At 37.9% G+C, this 22,470-nt stretch overlaps 1 protein-coding gene across 4 annotated transcripts in view; it reads right to left on the reverse strand.

Moving 5' to 3' along the window:
- The window catches only part of LOC124774108, a 261,535-nt gene that overhangs the window by 139,869 nt on the left and 99,196 nt on the right, over nucleotides 1-22,470 (reverse strand). For all 4 annotated transcript variants that reach the window (XR_007015127.1, XM_047249456.1, XM_047249457.1 and 1 more), the window contains exons 6-8: nucleotides 16,392-16,500; nucleotides 13,731-13,948; nucleotides 13,288-13,572 (exon numbers count right to left, since the gene is read on the reverse strand). Coding sequence is in view for 3 of the 4 variants with exons in the window: in XM_047249456.1 (XP_047105412.1) it covers nucleotides 13,288-13,572; nucleotides 13,731-13,948; nucleotides 16,392-16,500 (612 nt within the window). In the remaining variant the exon portion in view is untranslated. The remainder of the gene's footprint in view (nucleotides 1-13,287; nucleotides 13,573-13,730; nucleotides 13,949-16,391; nucleotides 16,501-22,470) is intronic.

Here is a 22,470-nt window from a genome sequence, read left to right on the forward strand (position 1 = left end):
TGTGTGTGTGTGTGTGTGTGTGTGTGTGTGTGTGTTTGTTTTAGAGAGAGAGGGAGGCAAATGAGAAACTGTAATGACCTCGTAGTAAGTTGTAATACATAACTATATCAACCAGACACTTGTTTTGTTTACATGTGAGAGGAACATCAAATTAAAATAAAACTGTAATAAATAATTAGTATGTAAAATCATGTTTTGTAAATTCTTATCATATTGCCTCATATCATCAAACTATCACACTATACTATGAATTGTCCAGTGTCAAGGTATGTTTTGTGCATCACCATGTGCGACTCACGTACAAGTTAGTTAGTTTCACGTTGCACGGACCATTTTCATGACAAACCATAATGTGGAACGAGCCATTATACATTCACATAACCAATTAATTTGTAAATATGGGTACATGTTGAACATTTACAAAGTGTATTATTATTATTATTATTATTATTAAAGATACAGATGTGAGTAAACAATATAAGGAAAACATAAAATGCTACCATAAAGATGATGCACTGAGTTGAAGACAGGCACAACGAAAAGACACTTATGAATTAACCTTAGATCATAGCCTTCTTCAGAAAAGGAAACACACACACACACACACACACACACACACACACACACACACACACACAATTTCACAAAGGTGCACCTCACACAAACATGACCATGTCTGGCAGCTCAGACCAGAATGCAAATGTCTTGTTGAAACACAGTAGCATTCTTAGGGGACAATGAAGTGGAAGGGATAGCAGGATGTCAGCTCAGACCAGAATGCAAATGTCTTGTACAATCAAAGCAGCAGTCTGGAGGGGACAATGTAGGGGAAGGGATAACAGGGTGTCAGCTCAGACCAGAATGCAAATGTCTCGTACAGTCGAAGCAGCAGTCTGGAGGGGACATTGAAGGAGAAGGGATAACAGGGTGTCAGCTCAGACCAGAATGCAAATGTCTCGTAGAATCGAAGCAGCAGTCTGGAGGGGACAATGAAGGGGAAGAGGTAGCAGGGTGTGGGTGGGTGGGGGGGATGGGTGGAGGGAGAAGAATGCTGTCTGGTGGAGAGTACAGGGGCTAGGATTACAACAGGTGCAGCATCAAGAGGCTGTGGGGCAGGGAGGTAGGAAGGGGGAAACGGATAGAAAAAAAAAGAGTGGAGTAGGGAAGGGGAAAGACAGGCAGGAGTGTTGGCAGAGGGCAGCACATGAAGAGAGTGACAGACGACAAAAGAGAGGAAGTGATAGGACATAGGGGGTGGAAACTGTTGTGTGGAGGGTTTCGGGACAGTAGGTTACCATAGGTTGAGGCCAGAATAATTTCAGGAGCAGAGAATGTGTTGTAAGGAGAACTCCATCTGCGCAGTTCAGAAAAGCTGGTGGTGGAAGAGAAGGTCCATATGACTCGGGTAGTGAAGCAGCCACTGAAATCCTTATGTTCAGCTGCATGTTGTGTCACAGGGTGGTCTACTCTGCTCTTCGCACAGTTTGGGGGGTGGCCATTCATCCTGGTGGACAGCTGCATGGTACTCATACCAATAGAAAAAGCTGCTGCGCAATTATTGCAGCAGAGCTGGTATATGATATGGTTGCTTTCACTGGTGGCCCAACCTCTGATGGGGATGGGATAAGCCTGTGACGGGACTAGAATAGGATGTGCTGGTTGGACAGATTGGGCAGGTCTTGCACCTGGATCTTCCACAGGGATATGACCCCTGTGGCAAAGGTTTGGGATTGGGAGTTGCATAGGAATGGACTAGGAAGTTGTGGAGGTTGGTTGGGTGGCAGAATACCACTTTAGGCGAAGTGGCAAGGATCTTTGGTGGAATGTCCCTCATTTCAGGGCATGATGATATGTAATGAAAGCCTTGGCAAAGGATGTGGTTCCATTGCTCCAATCCAGGGTGGTACTGGGTGATGAAAGGGACACTCCTTTGTAGCTTGTTCGTTGGGGTGGTGGTAGGATTTAGGGTGTGTGTTGAAATGGCATGGGATATCTGTTTGTGGATTAGGTCTTGGGGATAATGCCTGTCTGTGAAGGCTTTGGCGAGACCCTCAGCGTACTGGACAAGGGAGTTCTTGTCACTCCAGAAACAATGTTAGTGGGTGGCCGGTCTGTATAGAAGGGATTTTTTCATGTGGAAGTGATGACAGCTGTTGAAATGGAGGTACTGTTGGTGATTGGTAAGTTTAATGTTGACAATGGTGTAGCTAGAACTATCTGAGAGGAACAGGTCAATGTCCAGGATGGTGACACAGTGGATTGAGGAGGACTAGTTGAAGCAGATGGAGACAATGTGCTGAGGTTAAGAAGGAATGAGGACAGGATGTCTTGGCCCTGAGCCAAGATCATGAAGATATCTTCAACGAACCAGAACCAGGCTAGGGGTTTAGCATTTTAGGAGTCTAGGAAGGTCTCCCCTAGATGGCCCATAAATGGGTTAGCATAGGAGGGTGCCATGCAGGAGCCCATGGCCTTGGATTTGTCAGTATACCTTCTTTTGAAAGCAGAAGTAGTTGTGAGTTAGGATTCTGTTAGGATGGTTTGAGGTCTGAGGTATTGGGTTTGGAGTCTGAAAGACATCTACATCTACATCTACATGGTTACTCTGCAATTCACACTTAAGTGCCTGGCAGAGGGTTCATCAAACCATTTTCATACTATTTCTCTACCATTCCACTCTTGAATGGCGCGTGGAAAAAAGGAACACCTAAATCTTTCCGTTCAAGCTCTGATTTCTCTTATTTTATTATGATGATCATTTCTCCCTATGTAGGCAGGTGTCAACAAAATATTTTCGCATTTGGAAGAGAAAGTTGGTGATTGAAATTTCATAAATAGGTCTCGCCACAAAGAAAACCGCCTTTGTTTCAGTGACTGCCACCCCAACTCGGGTATCTTACCAGTGACACTCTCACCCCAATTGCACGATAACACGAAACGGGCTGCCCTTCTTTGCACCTTTTCGATGCCCTCCATCAATCCTACCTGGTAGGGATCCCACACCGTGCAGCAATATTCCAGCAAAGAATGGACAAGTGTAATGTAGGCTGTCTCTTTAGTGGGTTTGTCACATCTTCTAAGTGTTCTGCCAACAAAGTGCAGTCTTTGTTTCGCCTTCCCCACAATATTATCTATGTGGTCTTTCCAATTTCAGTTGCTCGTAATTGTAATTCCTAGGTATTTAGTCAAATTGATAGCCCTTAGATTTGTGTGATTTATCGTATACCCAAAATTTATTCGATTTCTTTTAGTACCTATATGGATTACTTCGCACTTTTCTTTGTTTAGTGCCAATTGCCACTTTTCACACCATACAGATATTCTCTCTACATCATTTTGTAATTGGAATTGATCGTCTGTTGATTTTACTAGACAGTAAATTACAGCATCATCTGCAAACAATCTAAGGGGGCTGCTCAGATTATCAACTAGATCATTTCTGTAAATATGTAAATCAGGAACAGTAGGGGTAGTGACCTTGAGGGACACCAGATATCACTTCTGTTCTACTCGATGATTTACCGTCACTACAAACTGTGACCTCTCTGAGAGGAAATCACGAATCCAGTTAAACAACTGAGATGATACTCCATATGCACACAATTTCATTAATAGTCACTTGTGAGGAACGCTATCAAAAGTCTTCTGGAAATATAGGAATATGGAATCAATCTGAGATCTGAGCTCCCTTGTCAACAGCACTCATTACTTCATGGGAATAATGAGCTAGCTGTGTTGCACAAGAATGATATTTTCTGAATCCGTGTTGGTTATGTATCAATAAGTCATTTTATTTAAGGTGATTCATAATGTTCGAGTACAGTATATGCTCCAAAATCATACTGCAAATTGAGGTCAGTGATACGGATCTGTAATTCAATGGGTTACTCATGTTTCATTTCTTGAATATTGGTGTGACCTGTGCTACTTTCCAGTCTTCAGGAACAGACCTTTCGTCAAGTGAGCAGTTGTATATGATAGCTAAGAAAGGCACTATTGTGTCTGCATACTCTGAAAGGAACCTGATCGGTATACCATCTGGACCGTAAGACTTGCCTTTCTTAAGTGATTTGCGTTTTTTCACAACACCTAAGATATCTACTTTTATGTCCCTCATGCTAACAGCTGTTCTGGTTTCGAATTCTGGAATATTTACTTCATCTTCTTTCATGAAGGAATTACGGAAAACTGTAAGACGTTAGGAAAAGTAGTGTTCAATAGTAGTAAGACCATGTGCATGAGGGATGTTGGTGTTTTGGAGGTGGTGTCAATGGTAATACTCATAAGTAGAGATCCAGCAGAAGGGGTGGTGATGGTGGAGAGGCGATGAAGAAAGTGGCTGGTATCTTTGACACAGGAGGCTAGACTGCGAGCAATTGGTTGTAAGTGCTGGCCAATGAGAGCTGAAATTCTTTTGGTGGGTGCACAATAAACAGTTACAATGGGGCATCCAGAATTGTTGGGTTTGTGGATTTTGGAGAGCACATAGGAGATGGGTGTGTGGAGAGTCAAAGGGGTGAGGAGGGAAATGAATTAAGGGGATAGGTTCTGGGAAGTTATTAATTCTTACCCACCACCATTTAAACATTAGAATAGAATTTCTTCTGTGGAATAGAAGAAGTTGCAAAGTAGAAACTTTTTCAGTTTGTTTTCAAATTTTACTCTGCTGTCTGTCAGACATATTATACCACTGGGTAAGTAATCAATCTTTTTTGCATGCTCAAGACAACCTTAATGTACAGTATTTTATGTGTATTTCGTTTTGATATTGCAATTCTGTGCATCATAGTGCCTTTTGAATTGCAGTGAATTATTTACATGAAATTTCATGAATGAAGAAATATACTATGAAGAAGTTGTCAAAATCCTCAACTCCTTAACTAGATGTCTACAAGATGATCATGGGTGAGCACCACTTGCTTACATTATGTTTTTGAGACTTTCTTTCTTAAATATGAGTCACCCCAGAACATTGTAACATATGATATTATTGAATGAAAATGTGCAAAATATGTCAACTTACTGACTTGTTTCTCCCTAAGAGTTGCAGTGATTCTAAATGCAAATGTGGCTGATATACAAAGTTTGTTCAAAGAATTCAGAAACTTTGTCCACAAATTTTTCCACGCTTACCGTTTACTTAGTGTGCATGGTCTCCTTTGAAATACTCTTGTCCACAATGGATATACTGCTCCCAATGCCATTTCCACTTCTGGAAGCAGTCTCAGTATGCCACTTGCTGGTCGCACTAAGCACCGTCAGCAAATTTTCTATCTCATCTATCGTTGCAAATCTTCATCCTTTCAGTGGGGTTTTCAACTTTGGAAATAAAAAAAAGGCCCACAGAGACCAGATCTGGAGAGTACAGAGGATGAAGCAGCACTGTGATTTTTTTTTTCAAGAGTTATGCATCAACAGGGATGAATGTGGAGGTGCGCTATTGTAATTCAAGAGTCATGAATTTTCTTGCCACATTTCAGGCTGTTTCCTTCTCACATTTTCTTGCAGATGTCGCAACACGTTTCAATAGTATGATTGATTAACAGTTTGTCCCTGCGGCATGTATTCTAGTAGTAATGACTGCAATAAGGATGACGAACTATGTAAAGAGTGTGTGACCAAGAAAACAAACCAGTGGGAGAAAGATGAATGCAGCGGAAAACGACTGCCAGCGACTAAAAGTAGTGACATACGCTTCAAAAATCGTTAAAGCAGTGAAAGGGTAGAATCAGATGGAAAAAAGCCTGTTAACAAACTTAATAAGCAATGTGAAGGTAGCAGCAACTCCACTCTGAACTCCGCCACGAAGTGCAACGTACTCTTGTTTGCTGACAGTCATGGAAGAAAGCTGGCTGAGATTCTACAAAGTGTTAATCAAAATATCCAAGTAAGTAATGTGGTGAAGCCAAGTACAAAAACAAATAACATTGTAATAAACACATCTTTAGATGGCAAAATGTCGCATGACAATGACTTCGTTGCCTGTATTGCAGGTTCAAATGATGTGGCTTGTAATGAAGCCGATTCGTGTATTGGAGGTTAGTCTAAATTTCTGGACCGAAACAAATCAAAAAACACTATTGTTGCTACCATCCCGCACTGACACAACTTAATGTACAACTCTTGTGTAAACAAAGAGATTAGAAAAACAAATGCCAGGATTAAATTATTGTGTTCAAGTTACGAAAAATGATCAATTCTAGACATAAGCACACTAGATAAGGGCATGCATACTAAACACAGACTGCATCTGAACTGTGAGGGTAAGCGTTTTCTTTGTGAGAAAGTAAGCATATTGATCACTGAAAAGATTGAACTCAGTAGCCGCATATATAAAAATAGTTTTCTTTCGAGTGAAACTGACATTCCTTTTTTAGTGTAAATCGGCCTTCAGTGCGCACACACGAAGGCGAGAGCTTTACTGACTGCATCAAGAAAGATGAAAAATGTAAAATAATGTTTCAGAATGTTCAGTACATTACTAACAAAATAGAGCAAATTGACGAAATTCTAGGAGAATGTAAACCACACATATATATTGTGAATGAACTTGAATGCAAGTCTGAAGAGGCTCGTAGTTTTAAGTTAAACAATTACAAAATTGAAACTTCCTGGCAGATTAAAACTGAGTGCCCGACCGAGACTCGAACTCGGGACCTATGCCTTTCGCGGGCAAGTGCTCTACCAACTGAGCTACCGAAGCACGACTCACGCCCGGTACTCACAGCTTTACTTCTGCCAGTTACTAAGTTCTTAGCTCCTTGATAGAAGACAGTGCACAAAACTAAATTATAAGAATGAAAGTAAGATCCAAAGAGTAAAGTCAGCATACCGAACTCTCAATTATGGCATTCCCCAAGTAAGTACACTTGGACCATTCTTGTTTATAGCATATATTAATGATATAACGCAGTCACAAAACTCCAAACTAGTGCTGATGATACATCTTTTATTAGCTGGGGCTGTACAGAGCAGGCAGCATTCCAAAGCAACAAAGAGACTTTGAAATGATCACAGAATATCTAACAGTGAATAAGCTTACACTGAATAAGGACAAGACTGTAGTAATAAGGTTCTTGCTACATTTTAATAATACTCATACTCAATCACTTTCTACAATTGAAACATCTGACAAACATAAGTTTTTAGGCATATTGATTGATGAACATCTCACTTGGAAAGAGCATATCGGCTCCACCTGTAAAAAGGTTTCTAGTAATATTTACTTACTAAAACGTCTTGCAAATATAATAGCTCCCCTTGTCCTTAAACAAGTGTATTATGGGTTAATACACTCACATCTGCAATATGGGATCGAGGTCTGGGGTGGGGCACCCACTGTCTATATGGATCGCCTTTTCAGGCTTCAAAAGGGAGCAGTTAGGATAATTGCTAATATAAGCAAACGCCAGTCCTGTAGTGACTATTTCAAAAATTATAAAGTACTGACTTTGTACTCACTGCATGTATTTAAGACTATAATGTTTGTAAAAGAAAACGAGAAAAATAGTGTAAAGAACAGTGACATCCATAATAACAATACTAGAGCCAAAAGTGACTATTATAGGATATGGACTAACAAGAAAGCTACAGACCACAGTCCATATGTAACTGGGACACAATTCTATAATAAGTTGCCACAAAATATAAAGCAACCCCAAGGCAATCTTTTCAACGGCAAGTTGAAAAATTTTTTAATAGAAAGGTGTTTATACTCATTAAAAGAATTCTGAGCTGCAGTACTGTTAGTTTATTCTTTTACATACTGCAGTATATTAGTGGTGGTATTGTTATAATTGGCTAATTGATGTATATCATCATTATATGTATGGAGTGATATATAATGTGCTAATGTGTTTATAACATTATTGCATGGAATGATATACAATGTGCTACTTGATGTATATATTCATTCTTGGAATGACATGATATTGATATAATTGTACAAAAAATTGACGATGTCCAAACGTGTAAAGTTAACATGGGCAATTAAACATTATTATTATTGTTATTATTATTATTATCATCATGAATTAATCCTTCAGAGTCAAAGAAAACTATCAGCATGGCTTTGACATTTGACCTGACCTGACAACAATTTTCTTGGTACTGAAGAATCTTTCCTGATCCATTTTGAAGATTGACACTTGGTCTCAATATCATAACCGTAGATCCCACATCTCATCACCACTTATGATTCTCTTAAGGAACATCTCATTCTCCTTTGCACACTCCAAAAGCTCTTCACAGAGTGCAAGGCAAAGCTCTTTCTGGTCTTGACTCATGAGCCTTGGGATGAACTTGGTGGCAACACAGTGCATTCCAAGATGCTGTGTCAGAATTTCATGACACAATCCAACTGAAATGTTACATTCTTCTGCACTCTCTCAGTCAGTCTGTCTTTGATTGGCGCACACAATTTCATCGACATTCCTGACATGAGCATTGTTGGTGGGCTTCCTGAATGAATGTCATCTTTACCTTCTATCCAGCCATTTTTAAAACATGTGAAGCATTCATAACACCAAGTATAGCTTAAGCACTCATCACTGTAGGCTTCCTGTATCACTTGGTGTGCTTCTGTAAAGTTTTTCTTGAGTTTCACACAAAATTTAATGCAGACACATTGCTACTCTAACTCCATCACCTTGAAATTCAGAAACTGTGTGACACAGTGTTCCACTCAATACAGCACTGCACATTAACTGACAGACATACATCAATGAAACTTCCAGCAGTTACACATCAAACACACACTTGTGCAGGGATACCAACTGCATTTCGCTCCAACATACCATTGGCGTGAAATTACGAATGTTCTGGAATTTCTTTAACAGGCCTCATACATTGTTTTAGGAGTTCCAAAACGTGTTTTTTCAGTTTAAACTCTCATCAATATGGAAACCTACAATTTTTGAGGTTTCCATCTTATTTATTATTTACTGACTGTGTGTTACACTTATCATTGTGTACTCCTAGATGTGAAGAACTGAAGTGTCTTTTTTAAAACAGAGTGAGACCATTCACAGAAAACCAGTCAACCACACTGTTAAGAACATTGTTTACCATTTCTTCTGTCACTGTATGTACGCATGGACTGATTATAATGCTAGAGTCATCCACAAAATGAATTAGTTCTGCTTGTTGTATATAAGACAGGCGGTCGTTTGCGTACAAGGGGAACAATGGCAGACCTAAGATTGAACCTTGGGGAACACTGTATGTGTTTTCTCCTCCATCAGAGGAATCTCCCTTGATTACATTGGCTGAATTATTAAGTACAACTTTCTGCACTTTGCTAAGATATGACATTGTCCGTTGGTTGGCTATACCATAAACTCCATAAAACAATCGATATGGTGGTTCAAACAGTCAGATGCCTTAGGTCACGGAAAATACCAACTGATGCTATTTTGTTACTTAATACTTGTAGAATTTGGTAAGTTAACATGTACATAGCATTCTCAGTAGAGCAACTTTGCTGAATACAAAATGTGATTTACTGAGGACATTACTGTTGCTCAGGTGGGATACTATTCTAGAATACATCACTTTCTCAGACATTTTGGGAAATGATGTCAGTAGTGAAACAGTTCGGTTGTTACTGACATCTCTCCTATCACTTTTCTTATAAGACGTGTTTAACAGTGGCATATTTTAATCTCTCTTAAAAAATGCCTAAAGCTATGTATTACATATTTCAGATGACACAGGGATTATTATATAGGAATAAATTTTTAGTACCACATTGGATGCACCATCAAATCCAAATGAGCTTTCATTTTTGAGAGAATATACAGTTTTCTTAATTTCAGAAGGCAAAATTGGTGATACATTCATACAACTCAATTTTATGAATTTACTTTTTGACCATACTGCAGCATTTTCTCTCTTGCACTGTTTGTCCGTATATTTTTTTGTCCCTATATTTTCCACCATATTTAGGACTTGATTATTAAATGCACTTTCTACCTGTGGCTCATCATTTATAGCCCCTCTGTTTAAGACAACAGCGATGTTATTTTATTCTTTGGATGTTTGTCCTGTCATTCATTTCATTACATTCGATATAACCTCAAGTTTGTTGTCAGATTTACTGATTTCTGACATAACATGCATGTTCCTTGATTTTTTAATAGTTTTTCTTAGTAATTCTGAGTGGTTTTTGCAGTGTGCAACTACTGCAGCATCTCTTACTTGTTATTGACAACACATGCAGTTTCCTATTCCTTTCACAAGATATTTCAATCCAACTAGTCACCCACTTTTTTTTTTTTTTTTTTTTTTTTTTTTTTTTTTTTTTTTTTTTTTTAACTTTATGTCAGCATTTGGTTTATTCTATTTCATCCAAGGTCATCTCTTTATACTATTCTTAAAAACATTTGTTCTGATCCCATTAATTATTCTAGCTGATTTTCACTGAGTAATATCTCTATTGCAATGAACTATCTCATTTATCCTAACTAACTGTGCATCTTGACCAGACAGAGCATTTGTTACTGGGTATACAGTTATCTCCTTGCTTAGAGCTTCATCAAAGACAACAGTATCAATTAGGGTTCTACTGTCTTATCCACCCATGTTGTAAAGTTAATTACTGAGACTAAATTGTAGGATCCAAATTAGTTTGCCAGATCATTTTTTCTATAATAATCCCTTAGAAAAATCAATATTGAAATTACCACATACTAACAGTCGGCTGCTGTCTGACAAGTAGCATAGTTAGGAATCCAAATTTCTCATAAACAGTTAAAATTTCTGAGTGGGGATCAATATACAGTTACAATTAAAAGTGAAGTATTTTGCAGTATCCATTCACAAGCACACACTTCTATGAGCTGATCACTACAAAACCTTCTTGTCTCAATGCTTCTGAACCTGTGTTCTGTCTTAAAATATGTAACAAATCCTTTTGTCATATTAGTTCTAGATGAGTAAGATGCTGGACTGTAAACTTTTACATTTAACTTTTATAGCCCTGTGGTCTTGTGGTGCTCAGATAAGCACAGAATGCCTATCTTTCCAGAACTCTCTAAATTTTATAAGCAGACTAGAAGCTCTTCACTCTTAATACTTATCCTCTAATACTCTAATTAAATAAGCTAACCTTACTTTTCTCTCCACTCTTAAGCATTTCTTGTGACTCTCCTGTTATTTTAAATTCTTTGACAACATTGTGCCTGAATGCTGATTCTAACCTAAAAACAGCAGATCTCTTGCACCAGTAACAACAGGGATCTTGCATTGTGTGATGGTGCCCCCTCCCTAGCCCTCCTCCCCTTTCCCCATACATTTTCTGCAAGAAGCTCAGAAACCTATCTTTCTCTCTCTTATTCAGGTGTAGGCCACGTCTAGCACATTTCACTCTTACAACCGTAGCAACAGGCACAGCACTCTGTGTTCACTCAGATCACACCAGTATCAACCCAGGGCTCATCATGATGCAGCAGGACCTCCACAAGACTCTCGCTTGTGTCAGTAGTGCTACTCCTATTTCATCCATGTCATCCCTAATGCTTTAATTTCTGTCTTTATGCAGGCTGTTTCCTGCTCCACCTACTATGATAAAGAAAACCATACTCGTCAAAAATCTTTACAAAGATTCCCTATGTGCTCTGTCATCTGATAAGGGCTAGCAGTTGGTTTTACAATAATTGTGGCCTGCTATCCTTTCCTAATTTGTCATGTACTATCTGGCATACACCCTTCTCATAGCAACTACCTAGCAGCAAGGCTCTTTTCTTCCTAGTCTCTTGTGGTGCCGACCTACACATAGTTTCTTTACTAGAAGTCTGCTGTACTATATTGTGACCTACAGCTGGATGAGGCTCTTCCCCTCCTACTTCAGGTAACAAGTCAAACTTATTGGATACCGTAAAGTCAAATGTAGATGAAATTGCAGAGCTCTTCACCTTTTGCCCATCACTTACTACCTATACATAATTCCCACAATCTTTTTTCCCCTCCAACTTATCTAGTTCAAATTTTGCACAATGTAATTCAGACTGACATCTTCACCTCATGTTTGGTGATTCTCCTGACTTTTTTGCAGACCCTAGAGTTCCATAGGATAGACTCATTGAGTTCCTGTTCAGTTCTCCACTGCAGTTGCCCCAGTAAAATTTCAGCCCACAATCTATGCACACCACTCCCTGTCCACCTGCCCTACAGCAACATCCACACTTACCACACATTGCAAAACAGATCCAATGCTTAAAAATAGAATTAAAATACTTAACAAACTTTACACCAAATGATTTTTATAATTTATGAGCCACAAAAATTAGGCCTACATGTAAATATAATTCTGGTGTATAACACAAAAAGTTACTTAATTTCCACTTAAAACAAGAACTCAGAGCTCACTTAACTGTTAATTAACTTATTAACAATGAACTGTAACTTTTAATTACTACTTATTATGGATATTATTTGACATTAGACCATGTTTACTATTGGCAAAATACGGCTTGCAACATGTGATGTGATTTTACATGATAATTTAGAAACAAAACCTCAGATCATGCACTCTTCAACTGCTGAATGAAAGAGTTACAAAGAAACAAACTTACATATAAATACACTTCACACAATCGCTTTAACCTGTGAAAATTTACTACTGTTAATTAGTAACATAAACGGAGCTTCAGCTGGGCACCACTGCTGCCAACTGTCAGGAATGATTCAGAGAACAAATAAATAAATAAATCTATTGAAAAATAGATAATAGAAGTATATGTCATGAGATACAATGAGATCAATGGCTTCAAATATTAATTATGTGACACTAAAGTTGAATATTCATTGTAGCCAGAAAGCAAGAGTCATCTTCCTATCTAGTTGTATGTCATAGGGGCAAGTGAAAATTAATGGCACTAACCAAAATGACAGTTGTAATGTTTATTCAGGAGTGGACTGAAACATACATCACATTTGACATGGCCAGCAACAATGCTGTAAGAACTGACTGTCAAGCACACAAGACTGGAATTTTTAGAAACTGAAACAGTTTTTGATTGTAAACTTTCTTATTTAAGACTGTTTTAGTTTCTATGAATTCTTTAACATTGGATCACTGCAATCTTCTAGGTGATCATTTCATCCCTCATTAAGACTGAAATTCTAATCAAATAAATAAGTATAATCAAGTTATTAATTGCGAGTATACACCATAGCAAAATTTAACACAGCTTTCTTAAATATCATGAGATGCTGCAAATTTACAGCACATATGAATTTTTTAAGTATTCTAGAACATGTCACTACATGGTAACCAGTGTTATTTACCTGCACTACTGGAACATTTTGAATTCCTGGATTGTGTGTCACTGCATGTCTCGTCATTTGAGTGTATAATGTGCGAGATTTGCTTTCCATTTCTTTTATAGTGTTTTCATCATTAGAGATCTTGATGAAATTAGTGCTCTGAGAACTTAGAGGTCTGTCCATCTCTCTCATTTTATCTGATGTTGAGCTTTGACCATCACCGGTATCTTCTTCTCTGATATTGGCTAAAAGGACTGGTCGCTGCACTACAGCCCCGTGTCTTATAACTTTATGTTTCACAAGCAGCTGTAATCACGACATATGTTATCATTTCCAAACTCTATTACAGCTGTCAGTATAACCATGTACCACAAATAAAAAGTATGTTACCATTGCAAACTTCTACAGTCTAGGTAAAAAAAGACCAGTCAGTTATCTAATTTGCCTGTTCTAAGGAGAAATACCTTTTCAGAACCAAATGTCTTTTTGCACAGATGGCATTGTATAGGTTTCACTGTGTCAGAGAAGGCAGGCTTAAAATGCTTCATGAGGTGTTTTGCATAAGCCACAACACTGGTCTCCTCACTTCCACACTTTCGACAACGCCATTTTTCAGGAACACGGCATGCTCCCAATCTTTTAGCAGGTAGTTGCTCAGCAACTTTCTGCATAATTTCTGTGTCTGTACAAAGGGTTGAAAAACATTAAGTGCTTTATTAACAAGAAAAAGACCATAGCTTCTATAGATGCACTAAAATCTAAGACTGATGTTGCCTAATTACAACATGTGACACATTAACTGACTTTCTCTATTTTCAACAGGAAATGATAACATGCAGATTTTGTAATAATGGCAAAAGGGTAATGTCTCATTTGCTTTACATTAAAATTATAAATTAGCTTAGTTTCATTACTGTTTCTATCTGAAAAATATTCAGTTTAATTAAGCAAAAACTGTCAGTTCTGTATACGACAACAACTGACAAAGAAGTTTAGATGCAAACAACAACTAAAGAGACAATTATCCTTAAAACATATGGGGATAACCAAATTTTTTCTTGAAAACTAGGAAAAGGTTTACCAAAAGCAGGAAGATAGTTACTGACAACAACAACAACAACAACAACAACAACTACTACTACAACAAATCTGGAAATTGAAGGTCCTTGGAGATGTGTTAATAATGGAAGGAGGAATGGTAACAACTGTCCATATAATGAAGGCATTGAATGGTTGATAAGACACATAACAAAACTGAAAATGTTAGCTTGGGCCTCAGATGATGTACTGCTTCTGAGTGTGCACACATGCGTGTGCTCGTGCAGATGGGAAGTTGTGTGTGCACACAAAGATGTGGAGGAGTGCACTGTGAGGGGGAAACAGAACAGAGGAAGGGGAGACTGTGAGGAGGAGCTTGTGAGTGTGGAACGACGGAAGAGAAGGGCAAGGGCTAGTGAAGATCGAGGGCAAAAGGATTGTAAGGTCAGTTCTCCTCCTCTAAGTAGTTCAGAGAAGCTAGTAGAGGCAGAGAGAGGAAAAAGGGAGATTCAAATGGCACAGGTTGTGAAACAGTCACTGATCAAGCATGTTGTGTTTGCTCTTAACTGAGTCTGGTGCTGACCATTCACTCTGATGAACAATGGTTGGTGATATTGCCCAAATAAAAAGCCATGTAAAAGTCTGCAAACAGGTATGTCATTTCATATATGCACATGCCCCTAATCCTCAATCATCCCTGTGAACCAACTGCAAACGGCCATCCCACTCATTCCAAATACCACCCCAGAGTAGAACAATTTGACCACATCCTTCGACAGGGCTTCAACTACTTATCGTCATGCATAGAAACGAGAAACATTGTAACTACAATTACAACCATACCAAAGTTGTATTTTGTCACCACCCAATCGACAAAATGTTCTGGTCCATCTTCATGCCATATCATCTCCAAATCTCTTGTCATGTGGATCATACCCTAGTGGAAGGCCCAGGTGCAAGACCTTTACTATGCCACCACCCACCACACACTACACGCTATTCCAGTCCCACCAGTGGCATATTCTATCTATCTGAGGCAGAGCCACATGCAAAAGCAGTCATAATAATCAAACTCTGTCTTTCAAGAGGGCCATTGCTGAACTTTGCACAAGAGCGAAGTTGACCACCTAATGGTTAAACAAACTGCTCGGCACAAGTTTGACTTCAATAGCCATTCAAAAAATCCCACTATCTCGATCCTCCCCAGCAATACCAGTTTCTCTGAACTGCATAGATGGGAACTGACCGTCCAAGACTTCCTTCAATCCCACAATCCTCCTTGCCACAATCTCTGGTAGCCACACCCCATAACTATCTCCACCCTGTCCCTATGCTGTCCCTTCATCCATTCTAAACTCACAAACTGATTTCAAAAGTCTCTCTCCTCTTTGTTCTACCTCCTCCTCTCAGTCCACTTGTTTACGTAACTTTCCTCCCCCTCTCAGTCCACTCCTTTACATAAATGAGTGCTACACAAAACTCCCCCTGCCTGCACCATCATCATCTCACCAGTGCCACATTCCTATCCTGTGTGCTTGCTGCTTGCTCCTCCCAGCCATCAGTCACCTTTCACTCCAGCCCTACCAACTTCCTACATACCTCCTTTCTCCCCTAGCCTGCTCCATCCAATACAGCTCCTCCCTCACTCCAAATACGCTGTAGTGCCAGTACAACATAGTCAGCCGGTATAGTGTAGGCAGCCAGGACAATGTAACCATGGAGATGTATGCATATGTATGTTCATTCTGTAGTTATCTGTGAAGGCGGACATTATTCAAAAGTTCAGCAACATTTTCAGTCTTCTTTATATGCCTATCAACCACCCAATTCTAAACTATGTGGATAGATATTATCTTTACTGCTATCATTATTACAACAAAAAATTGAACAAGTAAAAATTTTAAAAAAATAAAAATAAAAACTGAATGAAGCATTCAGGAATTTTCTGTTCCTGGAGTATGTGTTTAATGATGTCTTTGCTTTATGAATCATGATTTCAAATTCTGCAATGCGCCATCTTCTGTATCAGTTCACTTTCTATTAAAAAATGAATAAATAAATAAAAGCACTTGCTTCATCAGACTTACCTAACAATGTGTCAGTTTCCATTCTTTTCTCTCGATTTTTTTTCATCTTATGTTTTGTACTGTAAACAGTGTCTCCTTCAGATGCATGTTCAACATGCTCATTAGCTTTCTGAAAGAAAGCATGTTGCAGTTCATAAATTATTTTAGCAAGGTGCATAACAAGAAATTAAATTACATGCGTCTGCAATTAGTCTTCCTTTGAAAAATATAAAATAAAGTCTATTCTTATTAAAAAGTACATGGGTAAACAAATGAAAAAAGTAGTACATGCTATAAGTTTTCAAAGACCAACCAGTAAATATAAGTATTTTGCAACAGCTGGGTATGTTAAGCTGTAGACCTGTAGTGATCCGAGAATTTCCACATAAGTTCCAGAACCACTCATCCTTCTACCGTCTCGAACACACGATATTTTAAAAATAAGTGCGAGAGAACATACATACTGCGCAGCACATGTTTGTGTGTGCAGGCTGGAAAGGAGTCACGAGCACAAGGTAGACGCGACGGTCAAACGGCACCGACAAGTGTTTGCCGCTCACACCACAGAAGTCAAATTGGAACAACAAGGGGTGTTTATGTATCTTATGGTGTTTTATATCATTGATTATTGTAACAAGAAAAAAGAAGAACAGTTGAAAAATTGTTATTTATACTTCACGTATTGGACTTGCTAGAAGCAAGACATGTTAATAAATTATGAGTGGCTCTTAAACCAACTCACTTATGAATGTTAATGTAATTATTTCTAGAGCTCGAAAAGTGAGTGAAATACAGGAAGTTGGAGATATTTAGATGTGGAATGCGAGAATGTTATTCTACATAGTCCAAAACATCGTTAATTAGTGAAAACATAAAATTTGTATATTCACTCAACAAGTTCTATCGTCACACATCGTTAGAACATGGCAACCAGTAGAAAGTACTTGAAAAAATGGGAATTTTGAGAAGAAATCGAAGCAGAAGAATGATGTGTTGCCATAGTAACCAGGCACTCCATACAAGAGAAATGTTTCATGGAACTGGATTCAGCCTAAAATTTCAAATGGTGAAAATTGATAAATGAAATAAAAGAGAAGACGTCAGAAAGCTACTATGGTAAAAGAAAAGAGAGAAGATTCTGGGGCTCACCGACACCAATGCTGAAACCAACATTCAACACTGCTGGCGCCAGTGCTGTTCACCGACACAGGTCACGTATCCGCTCACCAACGCAAGTAGAACTCTATGCCAGGTGAGTGGAAAACAGTAATTGTTTGAGTTTAAAGTTAAAGAAACTGTTGAATAATAGACTGTTAGTGTAGTTATAATACTTAGAGTTAATTTGTTAAATGATCACTAGATCAAAAATTCAGAGAAATATGGATAATACACAGAGAATGGGGGAAACTTCAGAACCAGCCATGGCAATGAAAGTGAGTAAGGAGGTGCCTGAGGGGTCTGAAGTACTGAATTTAATCAAAGCCCAAAGGGCAGATTCAGAAGCTTTAAGAAAGCAACTGACTGCTCAAAATGCTTATTTGAGAAATGAAATAAGGGCAACTTTAAGTGAAAAACTCGAGAGTGCTAATTTAAGTAGAGAAATACACACACTGAATACTCAATTAAATAATAAACTGGATGTCCTGAATGAAACTTTAGGACTGTTAAGTGCTAAGGTAGATTCACAAAGTAAACACTTCAGTAACTTAAGTGAAGGTATGGGAAATTTGAAGACTGAATTTGATGCTTTAAGTACTAAAGTAGAAAATTTTAAAATAGATGTGAAAGAGGAATTAACTAGTTTGTTAAGCAGTCATGTAAACCAACTGTTCACTAACTTAGTCAGACACAGAGTAACCAATTTCAGGACTTAGCTAAAAAGTTAGAATTGGATATTGAAGATAAATATAATAATGTAGAAGCTGAACTTGGTGAAAAATTAAGATCATTTCAAAGTGTATGTAATGTTACGTTTGATGCTGTAAAACGTAGATTACACACTTTAAAAGAGGTATTTAGAAGCAGAACAAGTTATTACCACTAGTCCAATCGCAAATTGCACGCATCAATACTCGAGTAGATAACATGGAACAAAACTTTAAAAAGAAAATAGCAACCTCAGATATGATAAATATAAGTAGCCTGGTGGAACAGGTAGAGGAAATGAAAGACCAAAAAGTGGCCGCGAGAGTAACCTCCGACAACATGTCTCCAAATTTGTCTTCTGAACTTAATGATATAAAGAGAGGTATAGATAATTTACGCAAGGATATCAAACTTATTCAGGACAAAGTGGATAATAGGGTGACATCTCCTAATGTGGTATTGAATAGTGAGGCAATGACGGATTTATAATGGGGAGCCAATTCTGGATTATCCAGGCAATTCCCTAAGTTTAAGCCAGATGGGGAAGTACATCCTATCCATTTTTTGTAAAGGTTCAACCAAGCCTTGCCCAAGAACTGGGAGGATTTGAAAAAGATGGAATTTGTTGTAGGGTATCTATTAGGGGAAGACTCAGAGTTGGGTAAGGTAAACATAGAAAACTTTTCTTCTTGGGAAGATTTTGTAAAGAAGTTTAAAGAGAAGTATTGGTCAGCAAGTGCCCAGGAAAAACTATTATCGGACTTGTGGGACCCGAAGTATTACAGTAATACGTGGGGAACAATGAGAAAGTATTTCAACTGGCATTTAACATGAGCAAAGTACTTGGATAAGCCAATGGAGGAAGAGGAGTTAGTTTGAATTTTAATAAGAAGATTGCATATTTGCATGAGAAAGAATATATTATGTAGTGGGTGGAAAACGGTTGAAGAATTATTATCCTTTGTGGATGCACTGGATGCCTTAAATAAGGACCGCAACGAGAGCATACACCAGAACGAAAATCAGAATTACAAAAGGATTAGTAATAATAGCTTTAAATGACATGATGCTAACTTAGCTAGAGTACACCAGTGTAACAGGAACAATAGCAACGATAATCATCAGAAGAAGCATCCACCTTCAAATTTACTGGAGTTTACCTAGTTGGTATAACAGGAACGAAGAGCAAAGTTGTGAAAGACAAAACCAAGGTGAATTGCCACATTTGAAATAATTTGTTTCGTCAGACATTGTTAATAGTAGAAAATATCAATAGAGATGTATTATTTGGGTTAGACTGGCTATTAGATTTTTAAAGTCATTTTAAATTTTGAGGAAAATCTTATTTACTTTAGTAAGGATGTTAGTAGACATTGGATACCATTTGTAACAGATAGTTACATTAGTAAACAAACAACTGAGTGTCAATAATTACAATTAACAGCTACAGCTCGATTGTCACCAGAGTTCGATAATGAAAATCACATGTCACATCGAGTGGACATACAAAACAATGTAAACGAGTCATCAATATTAACCAACAAACAAAAACTAGATTTATTTGGAATTCTAATGGAATATGAAGGAGTATTTTCTGATCTTCCCGGAATATCAGCGATTACATATATAAATTTGAAATCAAAGGTGACACTCCATTTTTCTGTAAGCCACATCCAATACTGATAAGTCTGAAAGAATCAGTTAAGGAGGAAATTGAGAAAATTATTGACAATAATATCATAGAACGTCGTTCTAGTGTCATGAATAACCCTTTAGTAGTAGTAAAAAAGGTTACAGGAGGTGTGCAATTAGTGCTAGACACGCATACATCGAATAAGCATATAGAAACAGAATGAGACAGACCAATTAACATTGATGAACTGTTATCCAAATTTGAGAAAGCAATGCTTTTTTAGCACAATGGACCTGACTGCACGATATTGGCAAATTAGGTAATATCCTGAATCAAAGAAGTATAGCATGTTCCTGTTTGATGGTAAATCGTATCATTTCAATGTATTACCATTTGGACTTGATATCTCAGTCTCAGTATTTATACATGCTCTGGATGAAGTATTAGGAAGAGATTTATTGGAGGATTTAATAACATATGCAGATGATATTCTCATAATCTCAGCTACCTGGGAAGAGCATTGCTTAACATTGAGTAAGATCCTGAAAAAACTTAAAGAAAAAGGTATTACAGTAAAATTGTCTAAATCACACTTTTCAAGTCAAGAGCTTAAGTTTTTAGGGCATCTTGTAGGGGTACAGGGGATTAGACTGGATCCTGAGTGCATAAAAGCTATTAAAGAATGTCCACCCCCTAAAAACAGGAGACAATTGAGACAGTGTATTAGGGGACAAGAACTAAATGACACAAGAATTTTATGTTTGTTAAGAAAAGGAATACCTTGGGTTTGGGATCAAGAGGCAAATAATGTGTTTGAAAAAGTAAAAAGAGCACTAGTAGAAGCACCCATATTGCATCATCTGAGTATGGGCGAACCATTTAAAATTGCAACCAATGCATCTGATTATGGGATTGTGGCAGAACTATTCCAAGGAGAGTGGGGTGTAGATAATGAAAATCACAGATCTATAGCTTTTGCTAATCATAGACTTAATAAACATGAATTAAACTACACAGCTACTGAAAAAGAACTGTTAGCAATAGTATGAAGTATCCAGAAATCCCAAACACTAATATGGGGGTCAGAAATCCATATCTACACAGATCATCAAGCTCTATCTTTTTTGATGGATAGTCGTTTGTTACATAGTAGATTAATATGATGGATGTTGTTCCTACAAGAATATGGCATTAGAATACAGTATGTAAAAGGTTCTGAGAATATTCTACCAGACGCTTTGTCTAGGTTACCTATAGGCACGGGAGATTTAAAACATACAGAAGGATCCAGCACAATTTTTGTGATTAATTTTATAACAGGAGAGTATCCACATACCAGGGTAGAAGAGATGGCACAAAGAGTAACAGATAACATACATCATGATCCCTATTTTACCAAGATGTTTGCTATGTGTATTAGGAATTCCTCGCCTCCTAATCAAGCAAGGAAGTGGAAAATTATGGGTCATAATTTATTTTGGAGAGATAGTATAACATTGCAATGGTGGCGTTTATGCATTCCGAAGTAAATGGATGAGAAAGCAGTTGAACCTCAGTACAAGGTTGATAACCTAGTTCTGGTAAAACAACATCTTCAGAGCTCTGCCCTGAAGAAAGACACACACAAGTTTTTTTCAGAAATATGTAGGACCTTACTCAATACAAACAGTAATACATCCCACAGCCTTATTCTTAGTAGATCCTAAAACTGGATCAGAGAAGGGAAAATACAATGTAAAGAACATAAAGTTGTATATCCCACAGGGACATTAACAATCTGAGTTAACGGGCAGAGTGACGACCGTTGGATTCCGAGTTGTTTTCAGTGTTTCTTCCAAGTTAGTTTTCCTGCACCAAATTCTCTTCAAATCTTAATCTGTTCTATAATCTATTCCTAAAATCTTAAACTATCCTATAATTTTAGTATGTAGGAAACCAGATATGACAGTCAAGTAGAAAACTTAAGAAATCACGAATGAACAGTGATCTCTAGACATGAAATGAAACGAACAGAATGTTATTTTAGTGAAAAGTATAATATGATGGTACTATTTAAACAGAGTGATGTCGAGATGACATAAACTGAATAGAGGATTTTATGTGTGTATAAAAGATAATATGAAGTGACTAACTAGACAACTATTTTATAGTAGTGCATAATTTTCTATTTGGTATAGAATATTTTAAACCTTTTATAAATTATATATAAAAACAAAGATGAGGTGACTTACCGAACAAAAGCGCTGGCAGGTCGATAGACACACAAACAAACACAAACACACACACAAAATTCAAGCTTTCGCAACAAACTGTTGCCTCATCAGGAAAGAGGGAAGGAGGGGGAAGACGAAAGGAAGTGGGTTTTAAGGGAGAGGGTAAGGAGTCATTCCAATCCCGGGAGCGGAAAGACTTACCTTAGGGGGAAAAAAGGACAGGTATACACTCGCACACACGCACATATCCATCCACACATACAGACACAAGCAGACATATTTAAAGACCCTGATGAGGCAACAGTTTGTTGCGAAAGCTTGAATTTTGTGTGTGTGTTTGTGTTTGTTTGTGTGTCTATCGACCTGCCAGCGCTTTTGTTCGGTAAGT

Source organism: Schistocerca piceifrons, chromosome 2 (genome assembly GCF_021461385.2).
Source record: "Schistocerca piceifrons isolate TAMUIC-IGC-003096 chromosome 2, iqSchPice1.1, whole genome shotgun sequence".
NCBI lineage: Eukaryota > Metazoa > Arthropoda > Insecta > Orthoptera > Acrididae > Schistocerca > Schistocerca piceifrons.